Source organism: Brassica napus, chromosome A6, assembly GCF_020379485.1.
Source record: "Brassica napus cultivar Da-Ae chromosome A6, Da-Ae, whole genome shotgun sequence".
Classification (NCBI taxonomy): Eukaryota; Viridiplantae; Streptophyta; class Magnoliopsida; order Brassicales; family Brassicaceae; genus Brassica; species Brassica napus.
Genome location: NC_063439.1, coordinates 17,342,240 through 17,356,922, shown reverse-complemented (window position 1 = coordinate 17,356,922; position 14,683 = coordinate 17,342,240). Strand labels below are relative to the sequence as shown.

At 39.9% G+C, this 14,683-nt stretch overlaps 3 protein-coding genes across 5 annotated transcripts; 2 read left to right on the top strand and 1 right to left on the bottom strand.

Moving 5' to 3' along the window:
- Positions 1–1,804: 1,804 nt before the first annotated feature.
- Positions 1,805–3,311, top strand: LOC106351794. Its single transcript, XM_022688413.1, has 5 exons — positions 1,805–1,966; positions 2,039–2,386; positions 2,514–2,648; positions 2,872–2,934; positions 3,039–3,311. Exons 1-5 carry the CDS (start codon positions 1,805–1,807, stop codon positions 3,309–3,311), a joined length of 981 nt encoding a protein of 326 aa, XP_022544134.1.
- A 1,792-nt stretch (positions 3,312–5,103) lies between these two features.
- On the top strand, positions 5,104–10,781 carry LOC106347778 (ubiquitin carboxyl-terminal hydrolase 26). Of its 2 annotated transcripts, XM_013787374.3 has the most exons (14): positions 5,104–5,278; positions 5,376–5,479; positions 5,560–6,159; positions 6,230–6,485; positions 6,593–7,272; positions 7,558–7,666; positions 7,886–8,064; positions 8,251–8,535; positions 8,622–8,829; positions 9,001–9,072; positions 9,502–9,699; positions 9,789–10,052; positions 10,119–10,260; positions 10,359–10,781. In XM_013787374.3, exons 2-14 carry the CDS (start codon positions 5,403–5,405, stop codon positions 10,451–10,453), a joined length of 3,165 nt encoding a protein of 1,054 aa, XP_013642828.2. In that variant the 5' UTR covers positions 5,104–5,278; positions 5,376–5,402; the 3' UTR covers positions 10,454–10,781. The 2 variants fall into 2 exon arrangements, with proteins under 2 accessions (XP_013642828.2, XP_048637813.1); XM_048781856.1 differs by having other exon boundaries at positions 5,226–5,479.
- A 68-nt stretch (positions 10,782–10,849) lies between these two features.
- Positions 10,850–13,232, bottom strand: LOC106347779 (autophagy-related protein 13a). Of its 2 annotated transcripts, none has more exons than XM_022687478.2 (4): positions 13,067–13,232; positions 11,788–13,003; positions 11,539–11,720; positions 10,850–11,362 (listed from the first exon to the last, which is right to left on the bottom strand). In XM_022687478.2, the coding sequence occupies exons 2-4, from the start codon at positions 12,982–12,984 to the stop codon at positions 11,041–11,043; spliced, it is 1,701 nt and encodes a 566-aa protein (XP_022543199.1). In that variant the 5' UTR covers positions 12,985–13,003; positions 13,067–13,232; the 3' UTR covers positions 10,850–11,040. The 2 variants fall into 2 exon arrangements, with proteins under 2 accessions (XP_022543199.1, XP_048637814.1); XM_048781857.1 differs by having other exon boundaries at positions 11,788–13,010; positions 13,067–13,211.
- Positions 13,233–14,683: the final 1,451 nt, after the last annotated feature.

The window sequence follows — 14,683 nt, the reverse complement described above, 5'->3', positions numbered from 1 at the left end:
TTCAAAAATACATTTTACAAAGATTTAAAAAAAAAATATTTGTTGGAAAGCAATATCCATTTCTAATTAAATTTTAAAATAAAAATATCTTATTTATCAAACACATAAATCATGACTTAAAATGTTTCTATCATGTAACATTACAATTTATGCAGATAATTTCTAACACAAATCTAATATTCTTATTAATGGTTAAATTTTAAGTTACATCCCCCTTCGAAGATAAAACATTTAACTTTTTTTATATATCGTATATACAAAGCTTTAGTCAACTATTATTATTGTTTATATATTCTATTGATTTAAAAACCATTTCATTTTAATATTTAAAAACTATACCAAATTGGTTTATCACTATATATAAAATTTTACATCTCCTACTCCAAACATAAATGGACAAACAATATATATACGAAATTAAGGAGAATTTACCAAATATGACTCACAACTTGATTTTAAACACAAACATATACCCAAACTTAAATCAAATGCAAAACTAACATAAAAGTATTTTGAAATTACAGCTAGCCCCTTGTGACCAAACAAAAAAACAGAAGCTATTTTTACGAATATAGCTCCAGTAAGTCGTCTGAGTCGTCTGAGATGCTAGAAGTCTTCTAGACGACTTCCAAGTAAGTTTTCTGGTGTAGCTGATCTTAAAAATAATTTATAATTTTTTAAAAAAATATTTTGATAAGCGAAAAATTAAAATCATTTACTATAAATAGTTTTAAGTGATATAAATTAAAATATAACAAAACTGAATTGTTTTCAACATAGATGACTGTAGGTAGTGAATCATGGTATTCTTTGGTCTAGGTTTGGCAACATATGTTGTAGTATTGTATATATTCTTAGGGTTAGATTTTGGAAAGTTTGAATATTTTTTTTGAAAAATTAAATTTTTACCAGTAAGTGTTTATTTTTGGGTATAGTAAACACTTTTGAAGTTTAATTTGATTTTATGAAGTGTTTAGTTAGTTAATTAAGTTTAGGGATTACGTTTAGGGTCTGGACGACTTCCATGGAAGTCGTCTGGTAAATAATTTTAGCTGGACGACTTACAGGGAAGTCGTCCATACCAGACCGAATCCTTTATTTTAAAATGTACTTTTAAACCTAACCGGATCATTTACCAGACATATAAATACCATTTTTTCAGTTTTTCACAACTTTCCAAAACCCTAGTGCTGTTTCTCTCCAGAGGCGATTACAAAGGCAATTATGCTCTGATTTCTCACCGCCGGTAATCTCTCGTATTCCTTCGTTCTCACTACCGGTAATCTCTCCTCTTACAACGAATCTTGTTTCAGATTTGAAACCGCGTCTCGTTGAACTCCACCACCCGTAAGTTATTTCTCTTGTCTTAAGGCGTTTAGCCGCTCTAAAACCCTAAAAATTGTAGTTTTGATTCTTCTTTTCCCGTCGATTTTTGCAGATCTGTAACCGTTGGAGACCATATCTTCTCCGACTGTAAGTCATCCATCTTTTAAAGAAACAGTTTTTGTATTTATTTAGAAAGACTGCTCAGACGACTTCCTGGAAGTCTTCCATAGTCTAAGACTTCGTAGAAGACTTCCTGAAAGTCTTCCAGTGTAAGACTTCGTAGAAGACTACTTGGAAGTCTTTCTGACGACCTAAGTCTTCGTTGGAAGTCTTCCAGAGTGTAAGACTTTGTAGAAGACTTCCTGTAAGTCGTCTCAATAGTCTTCTCACTAAAATTTACATGCAATTTACATGCAAGTCTTTTCAGTAGTCTTATGTGTTTGAGATGCTTGTCATCGATTGTTTTGCAGGCCAGAAAATGGATTTACCAGCACTCCCGCAGAGGACATATACATTAGGGGAAGAGCCCCCTGCACATAGGAGCATTTCGTATCACACTGATGACATAAATTTATTTAATGCTCTAAGGCGAGCTCTAAACGATGACGAATATGAGGAGCTGAAGGAGTCGAAGTTGGGAGTATTCTTCAAGTTCAAAGAGATGAATTTTGGTTGGGCTTCAAGGCTGGTTCATTATATGCTCTGTTTCCAGCTTAACATCAAGAAGAAATATGAGCTCTGGAGTCTTGTTGGTCCACAACCGGTGAGGTTTTCACTGTTCGAGTTTGAACACCTCACTGGTCTGAACTGCGATTACATCGAGGACCTGGAAAATCCAAGGGTTGAGGTTACGAAGGAGATGGCTGCTGTCTGGGAGATGATGGGTGTTGATGTCGATGTTGGGCCAACTACTGAACATACAAAAGCAGCATTTGGGAGATGCGAGGAGTGGTCTCGGGAAGATCGCATGCGGCTCGGATACCTTGCCATCTTCACTGGATTCATTGAAGGGAGAAAGTACCCAACCGCTACACGGGCTAGTCTTGCAAGGCTAGTGATGGTTTTAGAAAGATTTGAGAATTATTCTTGGGGGGAGAGTGGCGTTTAAGGTGCTGATGGAGTCTGTGAAGGGTGTAAATTTGGAATCAAATTCATACACTGTTGATTGGTTTGTTCAAGTTCTTCAGGTGTGGGCGTACTTTGCTCTGCCAGAATTTGGTGCTAATTATGGGCATCCCCTACCAAACAGACCGTCTCCGCTGATGCTGGCTTACAATGGTGGCAAAGGATGCAGATTTTTTAAAGAGGCCAGTAGCAGACATGTATTTAAACTTCACTCCCTAAGATTTCACAGAAGACTTTAAAGTAAGTCATCCAGAGAAGACCTCATAGAAGACTTAAAGTTATGTCGTCTAGGCGACTTAACTTTAAGTCTTCTCTGGATGACTTACCAGACGACTTACTTTAAAATTTTATGTGAAGTCTTTTCTGGATGATTTCAGTCTTTGTTATATGAGTTGATAACTGTATCTTTTATTTTTGCAGACTAGCATGATCAACTTCGTCCAGAAGGACTTTGTTGAGATGTTTCCACGATGGGACTTTGATGTATAAGACCCAGCCGCAAAGAACATAATCAAAGTCATGTTTAATGCGAAAGCTAATTGGAACTGGACCATGAATTGCTGGGAAGTCACTGGTACTAAACCGAGAGTGAAGAAGGAAGAGAGTGCAGCGGAGACAGAGAGTGGTGTGAAGGAGGAAAGTGCAGTACCTTGAAGAAATCTCGTAAAGCGGCTTCTGTTGAGGCTAGTAAAGTGCCTTATACTGAGGCACATGCAGAGGCTCGTTCAGAGGCTTCTACGTCTGTTGGTGGGATGACCAAAGAGCAAATTAAAAAAAGCTTCAAGGACATAGCTGATGTCATGAGGGATGAGTTTGGGATGTGCCTTAGGGAGATCAAGTTGTTGGGGGATATGATATAAGCTATGGAGAAGAAGGTGAGAAACACCAAAAAGGGACTGCATCTAATGAACTTCAAATCTGGAAAAGCGTGGGCACGAACTTGGGGTTAGTACCAAAACCTCTCCCAAAATCACAGAGAAGAGATTGACTAGAAAAAGTGCTAGGAATAAGGGATGATATGTTTTGTTTCTTGTATGTCGGAACATGTGTGTTTGTTTCTAGTGTGCTTGGATCATTTGCTTATGTATGGATTTTGTTTCATCTTTTGAATTGGATATTTGGTTAATATTTTATAAACACATTTTGTACATCGAAATTGCAGAGTGAGAGTATGAATGAGGCGAAAGCAGGACAAAATGGGGGTGAAAACATAACAAAATGACCCCCAAGAATCGAGTTCCTCGAAAGCCATGAGTCTTGTGATAGCAAATGAGCCCGAAGAGTATCAAAATGCAAAAAATGAGGGTTCGTAGCAGGAAGACGGAATCAAGATGTTTATCTGTGAGAATATGGGATCAAGAAGTTAAAGAAGCAGTATCTAATCTTCCATTTGGTGTTTATCTGTGAATCGCTAGAGCCGCAACAGTCCAGAACTTCGAGGGCGAGAGACAAAGTTCGCCGGAGAGAGAAATCTAAGAGACGTGGGTTTGGAAAGTTTAGATTTGGGTCCAGTTTAAATTTTGCTTTCTGGATCTAGAAGATGTCGCCGGAGAGAGAAATTAGGGTTCATTAGTTTTGAAAAAAGTAAAAAAAAAAGGGAAGAAATAAGGTAATATAGGTGCTTTTGTAAAAGGATAAAAATACGGAACCGGTTTGTTTAAAAGGATTGGTTACCGAAATTGGTTAGTTGGATGAGTTTTGTACAATGTTTTTAAATCCGATCCGGACACTGAACCGAACGACTTACCGGGTCACTGGGTCACTGGGTCGACCACGGATGAACCGCAGATTAAAAAATGAATTAATTTTTTATATAGTAATATATTATCTATGAAAATAAATACATAAAAACTAAAGTTTAATATTTTTAAATGATTTTTAAAACATAAAATTATAGTTTGGATATGTATATATTTTATGTTTAGAAAGTATTTAGAAAACACTTAACTTTAGTTTTTATATTTTTATTTACATTTGAAATATAAAATATCAAAAAATTGTTTAGACTATTTAAAAATTTATGTAACAAAGTAAGAGTTATGACATCTGAAAAAATCAAGATATAAAATTATAAATATTTAAATGTCTAATGTAAATAATAAACTAAACTTCAAATTCAAAATAAACTAAAAATTAAAGATCATTGTAATAAATTATCAATAACGGAAATAAACTTACACCAAATTACATAAACTAATTTTTGTTCTCTCTATCATCGTTCACTTAATTTTCTTCAAGGGGCATGGTGAAATCTTCATCAAAATCTAAAAATCACAATATAAAGCTGAAAAAGAAAACTTAACTTTTTTTACAGCACCTAACTTCTTAATTGGAAACTTAGAATATAAAACATAATTTAAAAACTAAAAAAAAAGTTATTTATTGGTTCAACCGGTATCGGGTTCTGGGTTTTAGTGGGGTTTTGCGGGTTTTTAAATGTTGGGTTTTTCACAAAACCCAAACCGAATTTTTTCTGGGTCACCGGGTTTACCGGTTCAACCGCGGGTTTGGGTTGGGTTTCAAAACACTGGTTTTGTAGTTAACTCAAGATGTCTTTTAGTTAAGGGTTATCTTAGTAATGTAGCATGACAAAGTGTGCTGTAGATACAAAAGGTCTCTGAATGAAATTGTATGGGTCTCTGAGTGAGGGTAAAAACAAAATTGATCTACGTTGCTTAGATGTTTGAGAGAGCGCGGGACGACGACGAGGGAAAAAAAAAAAAGAAAAAGAAGAAAAAAGAGATAGAGAAAAAATCGCCGGGGGAAGACGAAGAAGCTGTTTGCTCTGTCTCTATCTCTACTTGCTTTCTGTCTATCATCAACTCAGGTACTTTCTGGTTGGGTCTATTATCTCCGATCGATCTGGGTTTCGATGCGATTTCACCTCCCCGGAGATGATAATGTCTTTCGTTTAATCATCTTAGGGTTTGGTGGAGGTGACAGACAACACAATGAGACCTAACACTCGAAACAAGAACAAAAGGCAAAGACCTTCCGAAACTGTTGATTCCTCTTCTCAAATTCTCAGGTATTCAAAAATAAAAAAAAGTTAGTTCTTTTTTTTTTCTGTTTTCCTTCAGTTGTTGAATCAAAAGAAAACATATGCAGAAAAATGTACGAAGCTAATGATGTAACAGAGGAAGACCTAAACCATCTCTTCATGATACACAAGAAGCCACTCTGTCAAGGCTGCCGCGTCAACACCCGCGACAACCCCAACTGCTTCTGCGCCCTCGTTCCACCTCCTAACGGAACCCGCAAGTCTGGTCTCTGGCAGAAGACTTCCGAGCTCATCCAAGCTCTTGGTCCTGATCTCTCCTCCCACCGTCGTGCCTCTCTCTCTTCCCCCGCTGGTTTGACCAACTTGGGAGCTACTTGCTATGCTAACAGCATCCTCCAGTGCCTCTACATGAACTCTGCTTTTCGGGATGGTGTTTTCTCTCTTGAAGCTGAGCTCTTGCAGCAGTATCCTGTCTTGGATCAGATTGCGAGGCTCTTTGCGCAGCTGCGTGCTAGCAACAGGTCTTTTGTTGACTCTGATGCTTTTGTCAAGACGCTCGAGTTGGATAATGAGATTCAGCAGGATACGCATGAGTTCTTGACTTTGCTTTTGTCCTTGCTTGAGCGTTGCTTAACCCATTCTGCTGTTTCCAAGGCCCAAACCATTGTGCAACATCTCTTCCGCGGTCGTCTCTCTCATGTCACCTCGTAAGATTTTGAGCTCTTTTCAAAGCAAGAACGAACGTATCTGGTTTTTAATTCATTTCTTTGTTTCTAGGTGCTCAAAGTGTGGGAGGGATTCAGAAGCTTCCTCAAAGGTGGAGGATTTCTATGCCCTTGAGCTGAATGTCAAGGGTCTTAAAAGTTTGGATGATAGTTTGAGTGATTACCTCAGCTTGGAGCATCTCAATGGGGACAATCAGTATTTTTGTGCGAGCTGCCATGCTAGAGTTGACGCCACACGCTGCATTAAGCTGCGCACACTACCTCCTGTTATCACTTTTCAGCTCAAGCGATGTGTTTTCCTCCCAAAGGTGTTCTTTACGACTCATTTCTTGTGATTTTGCATAATAACTGAATCTTAGATAACACATTGTTAAACTTGTTGATTAAACTTTTTCCTTCTGGATCATGTCAACAGACTACTGCTAAGAAGAAAATTACATCCTCGTTTTCCTTTCCTCAAGTGCTGGATATGAGATCGAGATTGGCAGAGTCTTCTGAGAGTGAGTTGACATACGAACTCTCTGCTGTCTTAATCCACAAAGGAAGCGCTGTGAACAGTGGACATTACGTTGCTCACATCAAAGATGAAAAGACTGGCTTGTGGTGGAAATTTGACGATGAGGAAGTGTCAGAACTGGGTACACATCCATTCAATGAAGCCTCTTCTTCAACTCCAAAGTCCGAGACTAATGTTGCCTCTAATAGTGGGAAAAACACCACAGAGTCAGAGGTTTTCTCATCCAGTGATGCTTATATGCTGATTTATAGTCTTCGGTCCAGTAAACTAGAAAGTTGGGAAGGACAAAGAGAGGATTCTATTGACATAACTAAAGGAGATGTTGATGGTGTTCAACAGCCTGAAGGTGGTTATCTTCCGCCACATCTCGATGAATGGATCAGTGACCTGAACGCAACATTCCTTGAGGGTTGCAAGCAATTTGATATAAGAAAGGAAAGAGAATTGAATACTTTGACTGAAAGGAGGCAAGAAGTAAGAACAATACTTTCAGAAGCTGCTGTTCAGTCACTTGAAGATCAGTACTTTTGGATCTCCACAGATTGGCTTCGTCTATGGGCTGATACCATCTCACCACCGTAAGTAAATCTCCTCATACATATGCCTTTAAATATATATATATACCCATGCTAAATGCCCACTGGTTTCAACATTTGATGCATTTAAATCTGCAACAAAGTATATGATTATATGATGGCTATTTTATACCTCATACCAAACTTTCCTGCTATTGTTTTTGCTCATAAGTTTGTATTTGATTTATGTTTTCCGTTAGTGGTGAATACGATTTCTGTGTAGCAAATTAGATCATATCCACGCTTTCAAGTGTTCTTGATTATATTTGTTCTTTTTGTACGAGGCAGAGCTTTGGACAACACCCCTTTACTGTGTTCCCACGGGAAAGTTCTTGCCTCAAAAATTACTTGCATGAAGCGTATATCTGAACTTGCATGGACCAAGTTAGAATCAAAGGTATGCAATATACTTTGTGTTTCTTTCTTCAAGGCAAAGTTTTCTTGTCTGTAATTTTTGCATCAGCTGCCATAATTATTTTCCGACAAATTCGTGGTTTCTATATTCCTATGGACGCGTATCTTCCGTTCTGCTATCATATGGTAGAATTCTTTGTGGGTTTTTCCACGCTCTTGTGTCAACCTTCTTTCTGATGTGGTCATATTCTCTTACTTTTAGTTCAATGGTGGACCAAAGTTAGGGAAAGGGGACTACTGCAGGGAATGCCTTATGGATAGTGCTCGCATGGTTGTCTCTTCTGACAGCTATAAGGATCGAAGAACATTCATGAAAAGCATAGCAAGCGATGTTCTTTCGGGAAAGTTTGAGGACGGAGAGTATTACGTCTCTAAAGCATGGTATGTATTCAACTGTCCTGTAACTGATAGGTTTATAATAATACCTTCTTTTTTTTTGCTTATTTTTGCGTGTTCGATAGCTTGATGCATATGCTGATGGCCTCTATGATGGACGCCATTGGGACTCGCACCTAACATGTTTCAGAAAAATCAAGCTCCTTCTAAAGCGTAATAACATGTTTCCAGGTTGCAGCAATGGGTAAAAAGGAAAAACCTTGATGCTCCCAGTGAAGCAGATGCAGGCCCAACAAATGCAATCACGTGCAGTCATGGGGGGCTGATGCCTGAGCAAGCGCCAGGGGCCAAAAGGATTCTAGTTCCAGAGAACTTCTGGTCATTCCTTGTTGAAGATGCTTTAAAAGTGACGCCAGAAGATACTCCGGACTGTCCTTGTTTCCCTCTGGACTCCAGCCAATGTTCTCACTGCACATCGGAACTCTCTGAGGTTGCTGACGTCGAGGATGCACTAAGGTTAACCATGTTTAGTTGGTGTTTCTGTTGGTTGTGAATTCGTGATACTCATTAAATATTTTCTTACGTTCGGTCTGATGCAACAGAACAATAAAGGCCAAGCAGCGCCAAAACCACGAGAAGTTAGCCACGGGAAAGGGTATAGCATTAGCGCCACAAAGCCGATATTTCTTGGTACCTTCTCCGTGGTTAGTGCAGTGGAGAAGCTATATTAACATGACTGGAAAAAACAGTTCCTCAGTACCAAAACCTGAACTTCTTAATGGAGTCATTGATACTCTCAAGTGCGAGAAGGTAAGATCCTTGCTTTCCAGTGAGTTGGTTGCTATATGTAACTCTAAATCTGTTTGCTACACTGCTTTCTCGCGGGTGAATATAACCTGTCGTATATCAGCAGGACTTACTTTATCTTCCTAGTACCAAGTTTGAGTATAAAACTAATGGTTTGTCTTATATTTTTTTCAGCACAAACGACTCCTAGAAAGGCTCCCTGAACTTGTCTGCAAACGTGGCTCATTTTTTCAGAAAAATCCATCTGTATGTATGATTCTTATTAATCTGTTTTGAAACCGTTTGAAATAGTGAAGCTAGTATCAGAATGGGAAACTGACAAGTGTTCAAACTGATAAGTGTTCATAAAAAACGCAAGAGAGGCTAACTTGTTCCTCTATAAGAGATTAATCAAGTGCGGAGAGATGGCTGGCTGTATTGGGAGTGGTTTTAGCGCTTGGAAGGATTAGAATCTCTAGAATAAACCCTAGTCACTGGTTCTGTTACTTTGGTTTTGCGATTACGTGGTGTAATTGCCGTTTTAGTGAGAGAAATAAAGGGGATCATTTCTCATTTTCTGATTTGACAAATTGGTGTTGTGGTTGTCGGTTTAGTTCACATCCTCAGTCATCTTTACTGGCTGTTTTTAGCGATGAGATGGGGAATTCTTACTTTGATTCTCTTGGACATTTTTAGACGGACAAGCTGACAATCATCCCTGAGGATGATTGGAAATGTTTCTGTGAGGAGTGGGGAGGTATCATGGAGAATGGAGTCTCTGCTTTTACTGAGACTGGTAATAACAGGCACGGAAGTGCATCTCAGGACGTTATTGACCTTGAGAAGGATATGGACATTGATAGTCAGCAGCTTATTCTTAGGACATCCCCGGAGGTATTTGAATTATATAGTGTTCCCACACATGTAGACTAATCGTGTGAGGTCCATGAGCTGCTTTTAACAATATCTTTTACCCTTGCTAGGTTTGTGAGGAATGCATAGGAGACAGAGAGAGCTATGAGTTGATGCAGAAGCTCAGTTACTCTGAAGGAGAAGTATCTGTCAGCTTGGTGCGCGGAAAGGAAGCTCCAAAGTCAATGTTAGAGGCATCTGACTCCGGCTTGGAGGTGGACCGGCGTACCTCAAAGCGGTCACGGAGAACAAACTATGGGAAGCAGACCAGCTTAAAAGTTTCTGCAACAACGACTGTGTACAACTTAAAGATGATGATATGGCAATTACTTGGGGTAAGTTTCAGAAGATTACTTGGGGGACGCAGTGACATGTGGGCGTTAATAATAAATAATATGCAGGTGATGAAAGAGAACCAAGAACTTCACAAAGGCACACAAGTGATTGATCAGGAATCTGCAACTCTTGCAGACATGAATATATTCCCTGGCGACAAGCTTTGGGTGAGAGATACCGAGATACACCAACACCGCGACATTGCTGGTAAAAAAGACCTTTCAATTATTTTAAGTGTAGCTTAATTACTTAGCTTAAGTGAGATTTGTCTATTTAGAAAATAACCATCCTGATGTTCTCAATAGATGAGATATGCGATAAGAAGATGGGGCATCAAGATATCGAAGCAGGGTTTCGCGGGACGCTTTTGACGGGAGATATCACTTCTGAAGCCCGTTAGTAGCTCCTTAAGTTAGTTGTGCAGCAGGTGTATGGATGGCAGTTTTTTTTGAAGTTTTACTTTGTGGCAAAGATTTGGTGAAAGCTGCAAATTCGTAGACGTTTTAAGGCATATTGCGGATGGATATTTGAAGCTACTCGGCCTTTTTTTGTGTTTTAGTGTATCGTTTATCTAAATGTGCTTATTTGTGTTGCAAAACTCTTCAATGTCGATGATCAAATCAAATCATCAGAATAACTACAAGCTAAAATTGCTACTATAGTTTTTGTAAGCATATGCATAAAAGTGAACAAGAATCAGTATGCATTTGTTACATCAAACTTCTTCATTGGTAACGTGCACAAAGATCGATCGATGTTCTTCAACTTACCAAAGACTTCTATAGATTTAGCAATATTGAAACGAAAAGATTTCAAACTTTATTAGTACTTATGTACATATTGAAACTTCAAAGGTAAGTTATTTTACACACTCTTCGTTTACAGAAACTAAAACGTGAGCTGAAGTAATAGTCATCAAATCCATATTTACAAACAATCATCAGAGAATTAACTCATAAGTAACTTGATTGCTCTTTTGGTTTTGGGTCAGTGGACACGAGTTGCTCCTCCAACACTCTTGGATTTGGAGAGAAGCAAGTCTTTGAGCTGCTTGTAGTTTCTGAGCTCCTCTAGTGCATCAGATGTACTTCGAGCCATCGAAAATTCAGATTCTGTACCTGACACTGAACTACCTTCTCTCTGAACACCAGACATTGATGACGCCATGTAAGTGCTCGAGTCTTGTCGTAATGGCGGTGCTGTCTTTAGCATCTGAACCAGGACTCCAACCGCTGCGTCCTGTGACTTCCTCCCTATAGGTAGCGACTGTGATATAGAGCTTGAAGTTTTCCTCCGGTCAAGACTTTGGCTGCACCGAAAAAAAAGTGAAATTGATAGAGCCAGAAACGATAGACAGTGAGATAAAAAAAAAGGCAAAAGGTCTAAAGATGTCAACAATTGTTTTCTTGATGAGATCGTGGAAAGCTAATACAGAGACACCCTTCAAGTGAATAAAGTAAGTAATGGGTTAAAACCGTTTATTACCTGTACTGGAGTCCACCAGACGACTCGTCAACATCATCGAAATCAAAAGGGCATGAACAATCAGGGTCCTCCAAATCCGAAGATAATCTACTCGGGCTCCTAGAAAAGCCGAATCTTGGGGAGCCACTTGAAGACAGCAGTCCAGAGAACCGGCCTGAATCGTATTTGCTTTCCTTTGTCAGCTGAAAGATTTGATTCAGAGTCAACCGGGGAGGAGATACAAAATAAAATGATTTAAGAAAATAAAACCTTGTGGGCAGGGTAGTGGTTAATTAGTCCAGAAGGAGATTCTCCGCTTCTGGAACTCTTGTACAAAGCAATCCCAGGGAGAGAGTCCTGGGATGAAGGGGAGCGTCTGGTGCTTTTAGGGGAAAAAGGAGGAAGTGGATTCCTACTTGGCTCAGAGAAGTTAGATGACACGTATCTATTGAACGTAGCAGAAGAAGGAATGGTCACTGGAGCAGTGCCAGGCCTCACATTAATCCTCGGACTGTTACTCCCTCTTGGAGTAGAAGGAGAACCTGATGGCGAAAAAGGAGGCGAAAGCTGGTGCTGGTCACCACCATCGGTACGTGAGCAGTGGAAATCAGGTGAAAACTGAGGGGAGAAAGATTGGTTTGGGGTAGGAGGTCTGTGAAAGCCACTGGTCCAGCTATGAGGACGTTCAGAAGGAGGCCCCCGTCCAGCTCTACCATGAAAAGAAGAAGTAGCTTCAAAGCTCTGCCCTGGAGAAGGGAAGAACCTCATAGGATCCGTGGCGGGACTCCCAACGTAATCAGTAATGATCCTGGGAGGCAATGTGATGTGGGCACCGAGATTGAAGGCAGACAAGTCAGAACGGTAAGTAACAGAAGCGCAGAGACGACCAGGAGGGACTTCAACAGGCGAAAAGCGAAACTCTGTCATGGTCTCAGTGACGGGAGGAGAGAAAGAGGAAACCTTGTAGACCATTTCAAACCCGGAAGAGGCAAGAGAGGAACTCAGCTGCCTGGAGACACGGTAGGCAGGCAGAAGGCGCGTCTGAGCGTAGAGAGAACGCAGGAGAATGATAGCTTTCTTGTAAACCTTCTGGTAACGAGTGCAAGGATCGGAGCTCTGAGGGGACATGATCAACGGATTCTCGTATTGAACAACCCAACGCTCGATCACAGTCTCGGCATGATCATGATCTCGGATGAGGATGATGTCGATGATCATGGAATCCAAGATGTTCCTATGCCATGAATGTAACTTGTCTAAGGCGGCGGGACGGTCTCCCATTATGAGATTGAACCATTTATCGCTCTTTTTGAGGTTGAGGTTGCGGTCGCGAGTACGGCCACGGGATTGCAAGGAAGGGATTCTGGAGTCGAGGACGATGTGCAGTGCCTTTGGGAAGAAGTGAGATACGATCTGCTCTAATCTTCCTATGTCTGATGATGATGGTAGATTCTCCGGAAAATCCATGGCTCAAAACGACTCAGATCTACAATCTAGAGGTGATTACGATTGGATCAAACAGATCGAGGAAAGTTCGTTCGATAGCTACCTGTGAGGAAGGAAGGAAGGGAGAGGCGGTTATTGGATCATCTGAGACGTCAACGATAGCGTAAAGGTGGTTTCGTGGAGAGACGATGAAGAAGAAGAAGAAGACCCAAAGAGTTTCGTAGCTTGACGAAAGCACGATCGATATACATACACTACTCGCAAACTACCATTTATTTACTGGTTTAAGGAAATTAAATTTATTTAATTAATAGCGAGATGAGTACAGAAGCAACAAACCAATGAGAGAGAGCCACCTCTTGCTTTGTTTCCTTTCCTTACGGTTTTATCCTTCCTTTTCCCTTTTAATTACATACAGAAGGCTCCACGCGCTTTGTGAATTCTACGCGCTGTGACAATCAATGCTGAATTGCAATTTACATGGGATAAGAAGGATTAGGAACATTGTTAATATCGATTCAAATTGGATGACATGCTTAACGACTGGATTCTGACGTCACGTTTTTCTTCTTCTATCCCCACGACTATTACTCAGGAATCACCACCAGTCACAAGATTTACACACAACAATAGTATATTGAGTTTGTGTAAACCACGGCATTAAGATTCTTCACTATTATATTGACACATTAATTAATTACTTAATCGTATTAGTATTTCTTCCATTGTGTTATCACACGCAAAGCTCTTACCAACATGTTAATCGTTAAGGCCACCATGTCCATATATGTATAGTGGACATTCCTTTTTTTTCTTCTTTAATTCATAATGTTGGATGGTGATTCAACAATTAAGAATCTGATCTTAGCTTGATGACGTTACAAGAAGAAGGTGTAATTGGAACTTGAAGAAAGGTATACGAGGAGAAGTATATTGAAGATTAATACAAAGTGTTGAAAGCTTCTGGTTGCCAGAGAAGGTTTCAGGCTGAGCTGGATAAGCTGGGCACATGACTCTCACGTGAGTTGTTATCTTCAATATAAAGGAGCTTCTGTTTTGGTCACGTAAGGTAATCATCTTCTTCGTTCTGTTCTTGAGCGATTCAGCGAGAGAGAGAGAGATTAAAATACTAAAGAGTGTACGTGAGGATGGTACTCTCGGGTTAGGGTTTCTTTGGGGTTATCTTTGTTCCTTTGTTATCTTCTTCTTCACTCTTGTAAACCGATTGGGTTGTAATCGGTGGTGAGCGAACGTCTTGTATAGCCACGCCGGAGGCAGTTTCCGGCCGATCTATCGAACTTGGGGACCGAAAGGTCCTAACCGGATGTACCCGTTAGTTAACACGGCGAACCGGGTTACATGAGTGTGTTCTGATTCAAGCTCAAGCTAGTGGTTCTTGAAACTTATCAATGGCGACCAAAGGGATCTTGATTCTCAACAAGTGGTATCAGAGCACGGCTCTTCGATTGATTGGATTCAACAGCAAGTTTCGAATTCAAGAAAGAGGAATCAGCGTTCGTTTTGGTCGATGAAGAACATCGTCGGAGAAAGCGATATCAGATTCTTGACAATAGAGTGATCAGAGGATTCACAGGAGGTGTGAATGATCACTGGTCAAGAAATCAGAGGCGTCGCTCGGTTGAGGAAGAAGAAGAGATCATCGGTAAAGATTATGGAATTGGAGAAATAAGTATTTACGAAGTCGCATCATAAGGATTGT